The sequence below is a fragment of the Gymnodraco acuticeps genome, unplaced genomic scaffold (genome assembly GCF_902827175.1).
Source record: "Gymnodraco acuticeps unplaced genomic scaffold, fGymAcu1.1, whole genome shotgun sequence".
NCBI lineage: Eukaryota > Metazoa > Chordata > Actinopteri > Perciformes > Bathydraconidae > Gymnodraco > Gymnodraco acuticeps.
Genome location: NW_022991894.1, coordinates 177,922 through 195,983, shown reverse-complemented (window position 1 = coordinate 195,983; position 18,062 = coordinate 177,922). Strand labels below are relative to the sequence as shown.

The 18,062-nt window shown below is 41.4% G+C and overlaps 1 protein-coding gene across 1 annotated transcript; it reads left to right on the top strand.

Moving 5' to 3' along the window:
- Positions 1 to 441: 441 nt before the first annotated feature.
- On the top strand, positions 442 to 9,811 carry si:dkey-110g7.8 (GTPase IMAP family member 8). Its single transcript, XM_034200022.1, is given in 7 exon segments — positions 442 to 1,166; positions 2,556 to 2,602; positions 2,604 to 3,115; positions 4,332 to 4,429; positions 4,511 to 4,642; positions 6,162 to 6,752; positions 6,851 to 9,811. Coding segments are annotated over 7 exon segments (1,485 nt in total). The 5' UTR covers positions 442 to 1,135; the 3' UTR covers positions 6,925 to 9,811.
- Positions 9,812 to 18,062: the final 8,251 nt, after the last annotated feature.

The window sequence follows — 18,062 nt, the reverse complement described above, 5'->3', positions numbered from 1 at the left end:
ACGCCCCATTACGTGAGAGTACGTCAACGGTTAGAACATTTTAGAGGTTTTAAAATATGATGTATTCACTATGAAGAAAATAATAACCATATGTTGTTTAAACACGTGATTTTGCTTGGGTCGTTGAATGTATCTCGCCATATAGCGTGCATAATGAACCTGTTCAGGAGCCAAGGATGAGCTCAAACATTCAGGGTGATTTATAATTAGTATACCCACCATCCGTTAGAAATTACTCACAATCAGTGCTTTAAATTCATAGCAAGTATCACAATAAGATGCTATTTATTGAAGGTGTTATGTATTATATAAGCTGTGGCTGCATGTCTTATATCAATATTTCAATTCATTCGTGCAGTATAGCCCACATCCCCTCCCTGCTTCACACAAATGTGTTTGATGTCTGCAGGCTTCATATAAATAGTTGTGTTTGTGCACGATGATGCAGCAGCTGGGGAATACATCCAGCTGTAAACAGAGAACAGAGTGCTCCCTTTCTGCCCCCCTCCTTTCCTTATTCTCTTTCATTCTCTCCCTCTCTTTCTCTGTCTATCCATCTTTCTATCTGTCCTCCTGACTGCAGTCTGCATACAGTGCCACGCTGTTGCTGCTGCTGCTGTGTGATACGAGCAAGTGGGAGGACCAGCTCTCTCTGTATTTCCTCAGGAAAAAAATGACGAGACATCTTCTTGGAGCTGCTGCAGCACGGGTGGATTTGGCTACCAGACTCCTGCATTGCACAATCTCTCCCCTCTAGCTCCGGCAGATAAAATAGACAAGAAAGGGAGACGAGGAGAAGAGCTGCAGAAGGGAAAGGACGAGAAAAAAAAGGAGCCATAGTGGTTTTGAGGGGGTGTGGAGGGTAATAGGTTTGTTTTACTAAAGAGAAAGAGGGGGAGCGGTTGAATGGCAGAGGGAGGCAGGGGTACACAGACGATAGAGCGGGTTACACTGCAGTAGAATGAGGGTAAGGGAGAAAGAGAGAGTCGAGAAGCATTCGAGCTGCCAGCCTTTCAAACACCACTCAGGATCCGTCGCTTTCTGAAGAGGCTAGAAGAGGAATCCAACCGTGGAGGCGAGAAGGAGAAGGAGGAGGGGGGCCGAGGAGGAGGAAGCCAGAGGTTCAACACACAAGATGGCTGCTGTGTCCTCTGCCTCTGACACTGGTGAGTAGGTTTTCACCCTTTGCTGCACACCTTCCCCCCCCCCCCATCACTCATCATTCAGTCACAGCAGCATCCGGGGTAAACCCTCACAGCCATTTCATGTTCACGCAACCAAAACATCCTCAATACTGGGAAACTGTTGCTGGGAACAACTTCCTGTGTTTCACATCGAAAGTGTCAGCAGTGATGAGTAATGGGGGTAAATCAATTAACTTTCCTCACTCTATGTTCCTCCCTCTTGACATATTCACACAGAGCGGGCATCTACCCTCTTGCCTTCCTGGTGAACATTCATATCTGTGACGTCGTTTATCAAAACATGTATCCTCTTCATGTGATTGCTAAATCATATTGTGTCCACATGTCACTCTCTTTAGAAGAGGTCCAAAGTCTGTCCTTTTTCTGACCCAATTATTTCCAAATGCTAGGGACAGATTAAGAGGAGAGAAGGGGATGAGGACAAGAGTGAAAGAGGGGGCGAGGAAAAGGAGGTATAAGAGGTATGAGCTAACAAGGAGCTCAGATAAGAAGAGGAAAATCTAGAGAGTGAGGATAGAAATAAAGAAGAGTGGATACAGGGGAGATTGAAAACACTAGAGTAATAAGAATGCAGAAGAACACAAAAAAACGTGGACAAGACCAAACTTGTCAGAACAGGAGATTAGAACAAACCAAAGGATCAGGATCATTTCCTCTAGGGGCCAAAGTCAGAAAATAAAATCAACAAACACATCCTTGTGGGGAACCTCACATATAATCTTAGAACCGAACGAGACTTGAGTCTCCAGGTAGGATGTTTGCAGTTAGACACGCCTTCAAAAGAGATCCAAAAAGGGAGTAAAGAGATCCGACGTGTTTAAAAGATAAACGTTTAATTTAAAAGCAAAGTATACGTACAACAGCCACAATAGCTAGCTATAACTAGAGGCAAACAAAAGAAAGTGTTCTGTATGTGTGGACAAAATAATGTGTGTTACCGCTCTCACCTGAGTTCTGGATTCATGCCCTCATATAGAAACCTGGGGAAAAAGGAAAGTATGATAAAGATACGATTGTGTTTGTTAATGCCAATTTGGTAAAACGTTCATATAATTTGAATATGAAAAAGAGTAGAAAATAAACAAACATAAACCTCAAATATAAACATCTCAAAATAGAAAATACAACAGAACTAAAATGTACAATATATACACATTGACAGTGAAAGATTACAATATGTAGACGATCTATCAAATAAACACTATCGGCCAAATTCCAGCCCCGGGCAAGGCTCCATATTGGACCTCCAAAACAAAGAGAATCCATTTACCTAACCCGAAGCACAAAAAGTGATCCAACTGAATAAAGGGGCCAAACAGAGATACATTTGACCACACTGTGTTTCAACAGGGGACCCCAGAAGCCGACAGCCCCCTGAGCGCAGACTCCTGATCCTGGGGGGGGCCTCAGTCCGGTAAGACCTCCACGGCCAACAGCATCCTGGGAGATGAAGTCTTCGATGTTGCGACGGAGACGACCCACAGCAACGTGGGTCAGACGGAGATCTACGGGCGGCGGGTCACCGTGGTGGACACCCCGCCATGGGCTATCCCCAGCGACCCAGCGGTGGAAAACACAGAACCCGACCCCGAAGAGAACGCCGGAGCCGAGTCGGAGAACCCGGCACTGCCTCCGCAGAGCCTGGACAGCGAGGGGCCCTGCATGGGGGCCATCCTCTGCCCTCCTGGACCCCACGCCATCCTGCTGGTGGTGTCGGTCACCCAGCCCTTCACGGAGACCGAGAAGAGGGCAGCAGATGAGCAGCTGGGGGCCCTGGGAGGAGGGACCTGGAGGTATTCTATGGTGGTCTTTACTGGGGTGGACAAGCTGCCTAAAGGGGTCTTCATTGAGGAACACATCGCCAACACTGGAGAGGCCCTGCAGTGGCTGGTGGAGAGATGCGGTAGCAGGTACAATGTTTCTCTTTCATTCTCTCTGAGTTCCCCTGGAAATCGATCCTTAACAAAGACACTCTTTCTCTGTCTTGTCTGTGCTGGTTTAAGCAGAACAAATCACAAACTAAAAGAGCACTCAGAGAACAAAGACCTACGCCAAGGACAAATGTACTATCTCCCAATGTTAATGAAAGTGAAAAATAATTTGTGTATCTGCTCCTAAATGTAATGGGTTCTTTCTTGGCCCGTGCTACACTCTTCCACCAAGTGTTATTAAAACGTCGCCCATAGCTTTTACGCAATCCTGCTGCCAAACCAACCAAACCGAAAACATAACCACCCCTTGGCTGTTCGAATAATTACTGAATATTGTGGTTGTAGCAGCAGTTAAATGGACATTGTCAAAGTCTCTGTACGGCTCTTGGTGAGTACTACTGCGTGTATGATAAAGTGCCCTTTTTTTCCTAGTCCAGTTAAAATACGCTTGCAATCTGATAAATTGCTTTAAGAGATGTCATTTGAGTCAGCTTTAGTTGGGGCTGAAGACTACAAGTTTGTAAATGGATTAAATCTGAGGGGATGGAGCAACAGAATCTACAACTAGCATAACACACCCTATCTCTGACAGAGGTTTGGACGGTCAAGTTGCATTGTGGTTAATGTAGGTGGAGCACCTTTTTCACAGGCTGTCCTCGCCAACTGTACACATCCCATGTTATAAACCATTAACCTTTGATTTAAGGGGTACTCCGGCGGCTTAGTATTGCTGCAGAGGTGGAGATATTCTGACTTGTAGTCATTCATACAGTTCAGATTGTAAAACACCCAGTCCTACAATGTTCACTTTATATTTTGAGGGTTTGAGTTTCAAGCCTAAGCTGTGATAACCTCCAAGATATTGCCAGGCTTTGTTTTGTTTTTCAAGTTTTCATATTTTAATTTCAAGGCCAGATTCAGTAAAAGGAAAGTGGAAAGTCCAACATGTCCAAACACCACTTACCAGTTCTAAAGAATCTAAGGGGAAAACAAATCTCTTGGAACAGAGAGTCTAGTCATGGGAGATTTTTTGTTTACGAAGACCGAACTAATTGCTAAATTAAAGCTCTACGCCCACTGAAAGTGAAAATTACTGTTTATTCATGAGTAGGACCCATCATGATGAGTAAAGTGAACTTAATGTGGAAAATTGGTTCAGGGTCCCTTTAAAAACACGTTTTTGTTCCACCTGCAGGTATCATGCCTTTGATAACACTCGTAAAGAAACCGAAGACAACACGCAGGTTCCCGAGCTGATGGAAAAGGTTGAGGAAATGATCACTGACAACCAAGGTTTGTTTTGACATTAATTATAAGTAGGTTTTGCATTATTAATGAGCGAACATTGGATAATTTATTGCTGCTGCCACGCAGGCTGGTACTTTGAGGTGAACGAGTTGATTTTACTGGAGGAAGAGCAGGCCCGTCGAGCTCTGGAGGAGGAGACGATGAGGATGGAGGAACATGCGAGGCAGAGGGATCAGATGATCGGAGGACCTCCCAGAGGTATGAGGGGGTTGTGTGTGTGTCAGAGTGTATTCATTTGTGCAAGTGAGTTAGTCATGCGGAGAAGTAGACAGATGAGTGCACGTGTCATAATGCTGCTCCAGAGAAAACAAAACTCCAGTATTGGTGTTCCAGGAAACAGCTTACTCATTATCAATCAATATTTCTCTCTTTATTCCTAACTAACGCAGTGGTCAGTTGGAGGGAGGCCATGAGTAGTGCATGCCTGTACCACGCAGGCCAATTACTCAGCCCCTGGAAGTGCTTATCACAGCAATTTTGAGAATCGTTCGTCCAATAGACTTCAAAATCGACACTGAATCCCTTGGGTCCTCAGCAAAACAACGTCAAATGTGAAGTTGATTGGATCAATGGTTCTTGACATAGACAGACAGGGATTCCTTTATAATTACAGATGCTGCTACAACGCCAACTATGGGCCAAATGGGACCTAATCTGGAATGTTTTCTGTATATATTTGTTATGTTCCATACTAAATATGGGGATAATGCTGAACTTTGGTTGGAGTAGTAGCAAAGATTGACAGGTTGCTACTACAGGGCATAGAAGTGTTTGGGTGTTGTCCACAACTTTAACCCTTTCACAGTGTGTGTTCAGTTCACAAAAGTAATTGCAAGATATAGGTGACCTTAAAATGTATTTTGTTTGTAATAAGTCAAAGGCTGTGGTGGGAATGCATTTATCAAATGTGGATAGAGAATCAAACCATTCAGCTGTCTTTGTCGTATTTTATTTCTTGCAAGAAAGTTCAGTCAGTCATACAGAGAGCATACAGTCTGCAGAGTGAAAGACGAAGAGTAGAGTTTGGGTTGCGTATTTAAACACAGAGAGAGGAGAAAGGGAGGGGTGAAGCTTGGTGATAATGAAAGGAGAATTCTGGAAGTTTAGGGAGTTAGAGAGGCCAGGAAGTTCTCAGTTCAACTGAGTTGAAGGTCATACTGTGGGTGCACATAGTGTAACTAACAACATTGCAACAAATCATCTTAATAAGGAATGTTCCCAAGCTTAGCTAAGATGTGTGAGAAGTAGTAAATATAGATAAACATTAGCAAATAAGAATCACACAATAATATTATTAAAGTAAGTAAGTGAGTATAATATTGTTCTATTACAAAGGCCAATGGGTGACATCACAGGGACTACATCCACTACTCGTACAGTTTATAGTCCCAAAGAACCCAGGGGAAACAAAGAAAACAATTTGACTTTGACTTGTGGTTCAAACGTTACAGGCCAAACAACAAAGTTGTTATATTGCAATCATCACCAAATTGAACAGCATTCAATGGCACTTCCTTTGATCCCACGCAAAACTCCGCAAAGTGTGAAGTGGATCGGATGAACGGTTATAAAGATATGCGAAGCACACAAACTCACAAAGACTGACAGAGATTTCTTGATTTACAGTTAGACCATTTCTCATTATCTCATGTTGTTTTTCCCTCTATCTCTTGCTCAATATTCCACTCTTTCTTTGTCTGTCTTTCTGGTGTTACAGAGTTAAGACTGCTCTTGTTGGGCTGGAAGGGCGTTGGAAAGAGTTCGGTTGGAAACTCCATCCTGGGCCGTCGGTACTTTGAGTCGGGTCAGGAGACAGAGCTGTGCTTGAGGAGGCAGGCTCTCGTGTCCGGCCGTCGGATCACAATCGTCGACACCCCCGGCTGGGACTGGTTCTCGGTGAGGCGAACCCCGAAGCGCATCCGGCAGGAGTCCCAGCGCGGAGCTGCCCTCCTGCGACCCGGACCCCACACCTTGCTGCTGGTGCTTCCCGTCGTATCGTCCCTCACCGCCAGGAAGAGGCGGACACTCCTATCCCACATAGAGACTCTGTTTGGGGACAATGCGTGCCTCCACACCATGGTGCTGTTCAGTTGTGGTGATTGGCTTGGCCGCACGCCCATAGAGGAGCACATTCTTAGAGGCGGGCGGGAGCTGCAAAGACTACTTGAATTCTGCGGGAACTATTACCACGTCCTGGACAGTAAGATTCCTGGCAAGGACAGGAGTGTGTCAGTCCTACTGGATAAGATGGAGGAGATGATCAGAGAAAACGGGGACAAGGCCTTCCTCCCCATACAGACCGAGTGGTGTAAGTTAAACCATTTGTGTTAATGTCTAAAGGTTGTGTCTAATCACTGAAACAGTCTTATTATATATTGTTCTAATTATTCGTCTTGTGTTTGACAGTGAGTGAGGAGAGCTCTTACTCCTCTGACAACACGGAGCCTGAGGACGACTGTCGAGGATGCCAGGTGCAGTGATACCATCGCACTCAATGGAAAGTGGAAAGTCTCCAACAGGCCCAAACACCACCTCACGTAACTTAAACCTCATCTCGATATCCTACTCCAATTCCAAAGAGTTTAAGGGAAAACAAATGGCTTGGAACGGGGAGTCTCCTCAATAGTAGCTCTTTTGTTACAATGACTGAATTGATCGCTAAGTAAAAGCTCTACCCAGACTGAAGTGCAAAATCTCCTCAAACCAAGAGGAGGAGAAATATTCAGCTTCTGCTTCAAGGGACCAGAGCCTGATCCCTGTCCACAAGCATGTACACAGATATTTTCTGCTGCTTAAGAGACCCTGTTTCAACACTGCAGAGTAAAGAATTACTCATAATCCCAACTATGTCCTCAGATTAAACTGATACAAGTAAATCAAAGCCAAAAAGACAATATTATCATGACCACTAAAATTTGGCAGTAGGACTAATGTCTGCATTACATTTGACTCTTTTGGTTGTTGAAAGACTAAGAGAGGGTTTGCACCTAAAGGCCTAGCTCCTCAATCAAACCATTGCAAGGATAAGCCATTGTTTCAAACGTCTAAAAGGTCAGTTAGCGTCCACAAAGGCAAAACAGTCCAGAAGTTGTTAAAAGGTGATGTAAAGGTTGTATTCGAATTGTTCATACAGTTGCCTTGACTGTGTGACATACTCTATGCTGTGACTAGAGTATGTGGCTTAAGTATCAATTTGGTACATTTTACTAATTTAGAGGCTGTGTAGTTAGCTAGCTGGTTTTGCTCATTTCACCATGCTTTCATGCATCTCTGGCTACAGATAATGAGCCAACAGTGGGGTGGATTGTAAACGGTTAATACGTCACCTCATGCGATAGGAAACTATGGAGCAGCTGACTGTTAATCTTCGGGCAGTTTCCTACCGTGTTGCGCTAGCTAGCTAAAGTATCACTTTGGTAAATTGTACTAATGTAATGGCTGTGTAGTAAACTAGCTGGTTTTGCTAATTCAACTGAGCTTTCACGCTAATCTGGCTACATAAAATGGGTCAAACTGTCTGCTGGGTTGTAAGCGGTCCATCCGTCACTTCATGCGCTAAAAAACTACGGAGCAGAGAACGACTTTCTTTCTGGCAGTTTACCGGGTTGCGCTAGCCAGCTAATTATGTGTCATTTGTGGTCAGACAAACAGTATATTCATCAAATTCAGCGGTAGTAAATGCGAAAATAGGCTACTTGTTTACCAGTCATCAAAACAGGAAATAAAATGTTTTTTTATCCAATGAAATTGCACATAAAGGTACGCTACCTGTAATTGATTTGAAAGGTGCATACCAGAAATAACCGCGGTTCGTCTGGGTCTGTCTGTTGACGGACATCAAGGTAGTTAACGCTACATATATTTCACAATAGTTACCCCTTTCTACATCAAGTGCCATTAGTGTCATTCACTTTGAATTAGTTTGAATCAAAAAGGGTTCAATGGAAATGGTTTGAGTGAAAGAGGACGAAAGAATATAAATCCGAAAAAAAAGAACAGTGTGACAAAAAATTCAAATGTTTACTGGAATTTACATTTTGAATAGAAGAAAAAATTAAGGGATTTAGACATAAGCAATATTACAAATGTGATCATTAACATTTGATTAGTTTCTGCTCAGGGAGTCAGGGTTAAATTGCTTCCTCCAGGGCAAAATCTGGTACATTTACAGAAACGCTGATTAACGCTAAACGTAAAACTGCAGACGTAAGTCACATATTAATTCAGAGTGGAGTCTTTTCTCTGAGTATCTGCTGTAGTTTGCTGGAAGTAAAAGAGAGTCCGTGTTTGCGCTTAGGTTGTAATTGGTTCCTTTGGTTCTTGGAAAAAACAATATTCCATTTTAGTAAATCACTCTGAGCCCACCTCTGCTGTAGCGTTCACGCTGGACAGTTCCAGGAGAGGCTGAATTGAAACTGTGTGCAGTCTCAGATCCCTGCGGAGCAACTTTGGGCTGGCTCTGCTTCACTGTTTTTTGGTCATCCTGCATCCAATACATTTATCGACAAGGCAGATTCAGCTACGTGCCTCAGCATCAAAGCGGGAGAGTGGGAGTACTGTGCAGCCATGCGGCAGGGCAGTATCCTATAGGCTTCATCAAGCTTTCGCATGCTACAGAAACAACATAACCTCATGAACCATTTGAGCTCACATAGGGCTTTTACTACCTTTTTCTACATCAGTGAGACATCTAAAAAAGTGATGTTTTGAAAAAATAAATAATTATATATACTCAGCTCTCAGCGGCATGTTAAGACAACGCATGCAGATAAACGGGTGCCTATAGAGTTGAAGGCAACCTCACTTCGTATTCCTCTGACTCTTGCTAAATCTATGTGAATTTCTGGTGTGTCATTACATCCCTCTACAGCAAAATAAAAAAGATAAAAGTGGACGAAAGAAAATTCACACTCTGAAAGGTACAAATAAAACCGTATATATAATATGTGACCGATACCACTGCCATGCTGTAAAACGTTTTTTTCTACAAATGGTGTAGTCTAAATATAAAAAGAAAAACCTGACACTGCTTTCCCCGTGCTTTACTGACTCTGTGCTTCATCTAGTGATGTAGGCTACCGCAGCACTTTGTGTGACTAGCATGACTTTACAATTTGATATGAGGAAAACATTCATTTGGAGTCTTAGAGTCCCACCTCACCTGTGAAGATATTGTATATGCCGTGTATATTTACAGTGAAATCCATGTTATGTTGTGCGGCTTTTTGCGAAGCATTTTACACTGTGTAAGTTCTACCACTTTACTGTGGCTAAAGTGATGTTACTTCCTGTGTTGTCCTTCCTAAATGGTGATTGCAACATCAGTGTTTTGCTCATCCTCAGACAATAAAAGATATGGATATATAATATTGTGTGCTTTGAGATTTGTATCTTATTATCTCCTCTATCTTTCTTATATTCTTCATGTGCTCGGTCATGTGTGCAGCTAATCTCCCATTTAACTGCACCCATTAGCCCAATATATTTCAGTCATATTTATGACTTTATATCCAAGGGCCTGTTATGGTTGTGTGATTTTTGAAAACCTTGTTTATTGCCTTTTTATTTAATACCGTAATTGATGCTGACTCCTCACTCCTAGCCGGTAAGGGGCCTCGTGATTAACAACTGCTTCAGGAGCAAACCGGGGTTTTGGCTATAGGATAAAAACATGCCTTACCTAGTCATGTCTTTGCCTTTTTCAAAGCTATACAACTGACATTATAGAAATCTCTGTATCGTTTTGTACAGGAACATTAGCCGATTAACGACATACTGTCAGGGTTGAGCAGAGCAGGTTGTGATGTTACAGCGCCGAGGCTTCAGAGTTTTTGTGAAGCGTGTATCGAGGCTTGTATCGTTTTTGGCCAGTGACGTCATCGATGACAAGAAGAAATAAATAAAATTATAAATAAATGCATAAATAAATATGGAAAAAAAAGAATGCATAAATAAATACATAAAAGTTGAGAATAAAACACGACACACATTATTAATTATTATTCTTTATCTTTATTATGTTTTACTTTTTAAATTAAATTATGTATTGTATTGTTTTTATTAAAATATATTATTTTTTTTTTTTTTTGTATTATCATTATATATGTTTTTAATATACAGTGCATTACATGTTACGCAATACTGTGGGCAGTCCCCACGGCTACAAAGTGACATGCTGACTGCAGTGGGGATTGAACCCCCTCTGAAGATCAGCGCACTACCCCACTGAGCTACAGCCTCATTCTTATATATATTATTTATTATTCTTTTTAATAGAATTAATATTTTATTTTTACCACTATTTTATTTTCGTGTATTTGTACAATTATTTAATTGTATTTGTTTGATTATTATTTTATTAAATAATTATAATAATATGTATACATTCTCTACATACATACATATATATATATTTTTATTTTTATTTTAAATTATTTATTTTTTTGGTTTAATTATTAAATTCTTTATTTTTAAGACGCTTCTCCAACCCACATTCCCACCGAAATCACAGTGTTGATGGATGGACATTTGAAACATAGTTTCGGGATTTGAACCCATTCCCACACCATCTCACTGCTATAATGGAAAAGAACTTCAAAATCAAAGACCTCAAACCTGTTAGAAAACCCATCCATTACACCAGGGGTGTCAAACTCAAGGCCCGGGGGCCAAATCCGGCCCGCGACTTCATTTAATGTGGCCCCACAAGAGCATGCAAAGAATATAATATGTTTATTATTATTACATGCCGCTTTACAGAAGCACATTGCCCATAAACTACATGTCCCACAATGCATCTCAAATTAGACTTTTTTTCTCGGAATTTGACTTTTTTCTTCAAAATGTCACTTTTTTTCTTCTTTTTTTCAGAATTTGGCTTTTCTTTTTAAATCATTTTGTGACATGCACACTGAAGAGACTTGCAATTGTTTGCCCTAGACTTCTGCTTTCAGACGTAGTTAATTATGAAGTTATTACCCTATCCGATAATAATCCAATGCAGAGGCAATAATGTTATATAATACATTATTTTATATATATTCAATATTTATATATTTATTCTTATATAGTCTTATATATAAAACTGGCCCTTTGAGTGCAACCATGATGCTAATGTGGCCCGAGTTGAAATTGAGTTTGACACCCCTGCCTTACACTCCTGTTACTGAGTTTTAGGTAGTAGCAAAACCTTTAATAGCAACACAATTTTTGACGCCAATAAACATTTATATCTGTCTGTTAAGGTCTCTGAAGTGAAGTTTACTTCTTGCGCAAAATACATCAATAAAAGTAAATCAAAGTTGATTTAATCAGTCCAATATCACAAATTGTACTTTTGTCTCAGGGGGCTTTACGGTTTACAGAACATGAATACGCCGGAAACTCCCGGTGCTGTAAGCTTTTGAAATATTTATTGACGAGAGAAGAGTCACTGCGGTTCAACACAAAGCTTCCAAATAAAAGGGGGACTGGACAGAAGAAGTGAAATAAAATATTATAGCAACTCAAACATAGTGTTAAAGACACGTGCACAACTTTCAGAGCAATCGAAAGTACAATTCTTATAAATGTTGTCGTATCTGTTAGGGAATAATTTGCAGGTATTCAACCTTCGACACAGTTAATCATTTTCTCTTTACTGTCTCTTTTCCCATGGCATAGTTCTACGGCCTTGGGAATTTCTGATATCTCTCTTAAAGGGGACCTATCATGCAAAATGCACTTTGTGATGTCTTTTATACATAAATATGTGTCCCCGGTGCGTCGGGGAACTCACGCAGCGTCAGAAAATAAAACCCTCTCTCTTCTCCTCCGTACCCAAATCTTTTAAAAATGGGTGTACAACGAGCGGATACAGATTTCCATCTGCTGTGACGTGTCCATCCGCTGTGACGTGTCCATCCGCTGTGACGTCGGCGGACCCACAGAAAGTTGCTATCAGAAATAATGCCTGACGTGTTTTGGACGTCTTTGTTTACATTAGCAAGCCTCGCTAACACTCAGAGCTAACCTGTACTGGAGAGCACATGTGTTTAAAAAGCAGGAAATAAAAAAAGAACTCACCTTGTGATAAACCCGCAAGAGAAAAAGCATTTGAACTCCATACTGTTTCAGAAATAATCCTTGACGTGGTTTAAACAGGATGGCGTTTTATCAAAACCGAATTTAACTTTATCTCCGGTAGAATTCTGATCAGGCATTAGCTCCGCCTCCTCTTTTTTTTTTCAAGCTAAGGACCCAAGATCCTCGTTTTTCTTACAGGGCTGCAAAAGAGGGGTATGAGCAGTATGAGGCATGGCTACAATGGGTGATCTGTTTGGTATTTTGAAAAAAAACTTCGCAGACATGTTTTGTATAGGTATGGCCCTACAATATATTTTTCAAATATAGCATGATAGGTCCACTTTAAGGAGGAGCAGCTTGGGCGCATTGTTGTTGCCAGTCTATGACAGAGCACAAGCCGCCATGAGGTAGTTTACTGTTCAGGGACTTAGGTTCCCTGGCGCACATTCTTTCCTATGGACGAGAGCTCTAGTTAGATTCAGGGTCCATAATTGTTTAGTCTCGCTGATAAAGAATGTTGATTATTACACTCTGAAGTTAAAACCTCGAGCTGCAGAAGAGTTCTTCAGAATTGGTTTGGCAACCGCTGTGTCCACTCGTGACACACCACCTGTTTTGTCAATTCTCCGGCCGTAACTCCAAATAAACCGTCAGTGTTTGCCATCAAAGCTCCAGCTCTCCTCGTGTCTCTCTGAGTCCTGTTTCCAATTGCTTCAGAAGTTTCCCCCACAGTACCCACAGAATACAAGGCTACCAAGCAGAACAACCTTGTGTGAAACACGCACAGACACAGAAATTAATAAATATATTAATGTTCGTAAAAATAAGTATAGAAATACATTAAAGATATGTGTGTTCTGTTTTATTCTCAACTTGTATTTTTTTAGTTATACATTTATTTACTTAGTGTTTATTTATTCCTGTATTTATTTCTAAACGTATTTATTCCTGTATTTATTTCTAAACGTATTTATTTCAGTTTTTTTCACGTGTATTTATTCCTGTATTTATTCTGTATTTATGCATTTATATATTTTTTACTCATGTCATGTTCTGTTCTCAATACCTGGCTGCTCGTTGTGCGCATAAAAGTTAAAATGCACTCTCAATCACAGCAAGACATTGGCTTTGGTCCAGAGGTCTATGCATGAGGTTCATCACTCAGGGTGGGTGGCATCTTTTGTCTTCTGCTATGCTGATGTTAAATATGGAGAAATTGTCCCCACTGTTGTGGAAATAATTATCATAAGACGCCAATTAGTAACATACAGGACAAACCTCGATGTCTGTTTACCTTCTTTAAGGACACAGGCGGCTTAGCCAATAATGTTATTGTTCCCATTCTGTGACCGGTCAATACTGGGTCACAGATGGTCTGTGTTGTGGGTACACTGGGACACTTCCTTCTCTGTATTTGTGGACTCCAAGGTAAAATCTTCGAGGTCATAAGTGTCCGAGGCAAGTAGCTCTGTGTTCCCACACTGTTTAGGCTATCTCCTCAAATATGTTGTTTACTCTCTGCGAAACCAGTTAGATGGGCTGGCAAGAGAGAGGCTCTCCAGAATTGACGTGGCAACTCTACCGTGGAGTCAGAACCTCTGACTCTTGGATTTGTGATGTGAATACTCCGGTACCAACTCCAAATAAATCACAGTGGTTTGACATCAAAGCTCCGACTCTTCCCGTGTCTCCTTCCTGAGTCGGTGACTCCACTGCATGCTACACAGAAGTTTCCTCTACACCCACCACTGTTTCTAACAAAGTGAAGCCCATGGTAATGACAATGAAAACCTTCACAGATCAGTAGAAAGCATCGATTGATTAATAATGGGGATGTAATGCTTGGCTCAAAGGTTACAGTTACTACGGTCACTTCATACTTCAAGTGCGTTTATGAGTATCTTAGATTAGTAATTTGAGAACTTAAATACATGCAGAACTAAAACGAAAAACACAAGGGCACCAGGTGAAGAGAATCAGTAATCAAAGGGAAAACACAGAGACAGGAAGCAGACACAAGACAGGGGGTGAACACATACTCAATCTGTCATGAGGTCATGACCCACTAAAGGTATGCCTCAAAAAAAGGCAATGTTGATAGAATTGGCACCATCTTGACTATACGAGTGCAGAGATAGACTTTTAAGAGACATTCAATTATTGTTGTGGGAGTAGTAATTGTGCTGTATCGTCACTAGGTGTAGCTGTAGCAAGCAGGTTTGTCACCAAACTTCCCCACAGAATACCAACCATGGTAATGAGGATACTTAGACTGAGTTTTTTAAGCTTTTAAACAAATACATTTAACGTATACCTTGCCAAACATGTTAGGACACAGGAGGCATAATATGCTGTAATTTGTACAGGTTTGTTGATCTTGCCTTGTATTGTATGTCATTATGTTTCAACCAACTTTAAATGAGGAAAAAGGATGTGGCCTTTTGTGACTATGTAGTTCCAATTAACCCAGCCAAATCTTTTTTCTTGTTTTGTATCTATATCTACGCCGGGATCCGGAGTCGAGGCTGATCCTCTTGCTGTAGTCCTGTGTCCTGGATCCTCTATCCTGAGTTCTGGATCAAGTCGTGGACTTCGGGTCGTGGCTGAACCTGTCTCTGCGGTCCTGCCTTGGGTCTCGCCATGCTGCTTCCCTGATGGCTTCCACAGGATTGTAGCTGACGTGGATTCATCTTCTTATTACAGACACATGACTTTCCTAACATTCGGTCTATATGCTGTCAAATGTATTATCTCTTCGATTTACACACGGCATCTATTGCACGTCTGTCCGTCCTGGGAGAGGGATCCCTCCTCTGTTGCTCTCCCTGAGGTTTCTCCCATGTTCCCTTTAAACTGTGGGTTTTCTCTGGAAGTTTTTCCTTGTACGATGTGAGGGTCTAAGGACAGAGGGTCTGAGGACAGAGGGTCTAAGGACAGAGGGTGTCGTTTTTGTCATACTGATATTCTGAACAATCTGTGTTGTTGTATTTGCTGTAAAGTGTCTCTACTGTAGGCTATTTTTATTTTATGTACAGCACTTTGGCTCGACCAAAAATCGTTTATAAATGTGCTATATGAATAAAACTTGATTTGATTTGATTCAGAGTGTATTCATCTTGATCTTACCTTCTTTCTCTCAAATACAACAATGAAGAGTGGAAGGTAAACACATTGTACAATGGTTTAGTACTAAGCCTTATGTTTACTGTGATGCTTAATGTTATAGTCACAGTGTTAATCTGAAGCCAAAAGGTTCCCATGAAAAATGAATGCATTTACAGAGAAAGTATTTACAGTTAGCCAAGATGTTTCTGTTTTGTTCTGGAGGAAATGTTTATCCCATTGTAAGTAGCTCTGCACCATCTTGACTCTGGCCTTCCACCAGATAAAGATCGTCTCTTAAGCTATCTGGAAGAAAGCCTGGACCAACAATTACAGTGTGCACAGCCAGGGTCTGTTGTTGGCTGAACACACAGACACACACACACACACACACACACACACACACTTTCTTTTGGGTATTATACAAGCTGTGCCGAGGTCAGCACTCTCTTTATCCCTCTCTCACTGACTATCCTATTCTCCCACAGACTTTGACAAATGAAGTGTTTTTAGCACACATTATGCATTTCTGGTCTCTTCGAAATATAGATCAACAGAGGGAGAAATCACATTCAAAGACATTTGATCTGATACTGGTGGTACTGCGTTTCATCAGCAAAAGGATGGGACTTTTTCCCATTCAACACACCCTCATGTAATGTTCTGCTTAGAGACAGGGATGGAAACATATGTTGCTTTATCCAGCTCATTAAGTGGAATTTGAAATGGTTTTAGCCCATTAGATATCAGAGGGTCAGCGGTGGAAGTGTCCTTGGGCAAGATACTTAACCCCAAATTTCTCCCGTATTTATCCTCAAATTTGAAGTGTATGTAAGTGGCTTTGGATAACATAAGCTCAAAAACATGGGGCACTTTGGGGGTTTCCCTTTCCAGTAGTGTAGTTCATGGAAATGGTCTGCAAAGTTCCCTTTGTGGAGGAAATTCTTAAGAGAAACTGATAAATGATTCATGGACAAAGTTTGTCTTTTGTTATATTTCATAAATGAATAAAGAAAGTCAATGTACAAGTGAAATCAATCCTAAAAGTAGGAACAGAGCTACTTCATCATCAGAGAAGTTCTGCACCCAGAACACAGCTTACAGTCACGCTATAGAGTAGAGCCAACTGGTCCCACCCTTAAATTCCCTTAGGCATCATCTAAACACCCCCACCATTACACCATAAAGCCTCCCCGTCCTTAACCATGACACGACACCATCCAGAGGGAGTTTCTCTCCCTCACACCTTCCACATCTCTAAGGATACACTAGGACCTATTATTAAAAGTGACATTATATGAAGATTGCACTTTATTTAAGCTATTATATCACCATTTCCATTACACACAAACTGGCATTGTTAGTGCAAAAGAAGGGCTTCGTGTTTCTGTGTTGCATTGACCTCACATGACTGTCAGTGATTGAATCCATGGGTCAGCAGCGCGCTGTTGGTCAGGCGGGCTTCATTATCCTAGTCTAGAGGCTCCACTCAGATGGACAGCCACATTGTTATGTATTATCAGACCGGGAACAAAAACTCTTTGTTGGAGGCAGGGTTAAACTCTAAAGACTGAAACCCATTCAAACTCAACCTAAACTAAGGTGAATTGCATAGATCGCCTACAAATCACCTGCAGTTATGTATTTTTATTAAACGGACAAGTCAAATCAAGCAATCTGATTCGTTCTTAGCCGTGATATAATGAGCGTATATCACGGGTAGAATTGTAGTTACTTTTCACAAGTCAGTATCCCTCCGCGTCTGAGAAAAGCTACAACCGTTACAACTAACTGTTACATTACGTCCGTTACGAAACTAACTAACAAACGGAAATTACAAACATGTAGCAAGGACTTATTGACCAAGACGCTCACATCTGGGTCAATATCACTATAAAGTAACTTTGGTGTCCCCATCAGAATCACTCAGTTATCGTGAAAATGTAGCAGAATAATGAAACTCTGAGGTCTTATTATAAAAGGCCAAACATTTACACACATATTAGTACAATGATAAGTCTCTTGAAATGTATTTCCTTCATTTTATACCTTATTTTTTCATTGGAGGTACGTGATTTTGTCGTGAGCTATTGCTTAAATATATGCCAGGTAAAATAGGTTGTAAATTCAACCTTATTCCTCTTACTGTGCTTATGTATGCACCAAATGCTTCTCAGGTATAAACATGATTCTGCACTGTCATGTAATCTTGGTTTTATGTCGTATTTTCACTGTCCTTAGTTTTTATTTTTGTATCCATCCATCCATCTTCTCCCGCTTATCCGTGGTCGGGTCTCGGGGGTAGCAGTTCCAGCAGAGAGCCCCAAACTTTCTTTTCCCTGGCGACATCAACCAGCTCTGACTGGGGGGTCCCAAGGCGCTCCCAGGCCAGCGAAGAGATATAATCCCTCCACCTGGTCCTAGGTCTACCCCTTGGTCTCTTCCCAGCTGG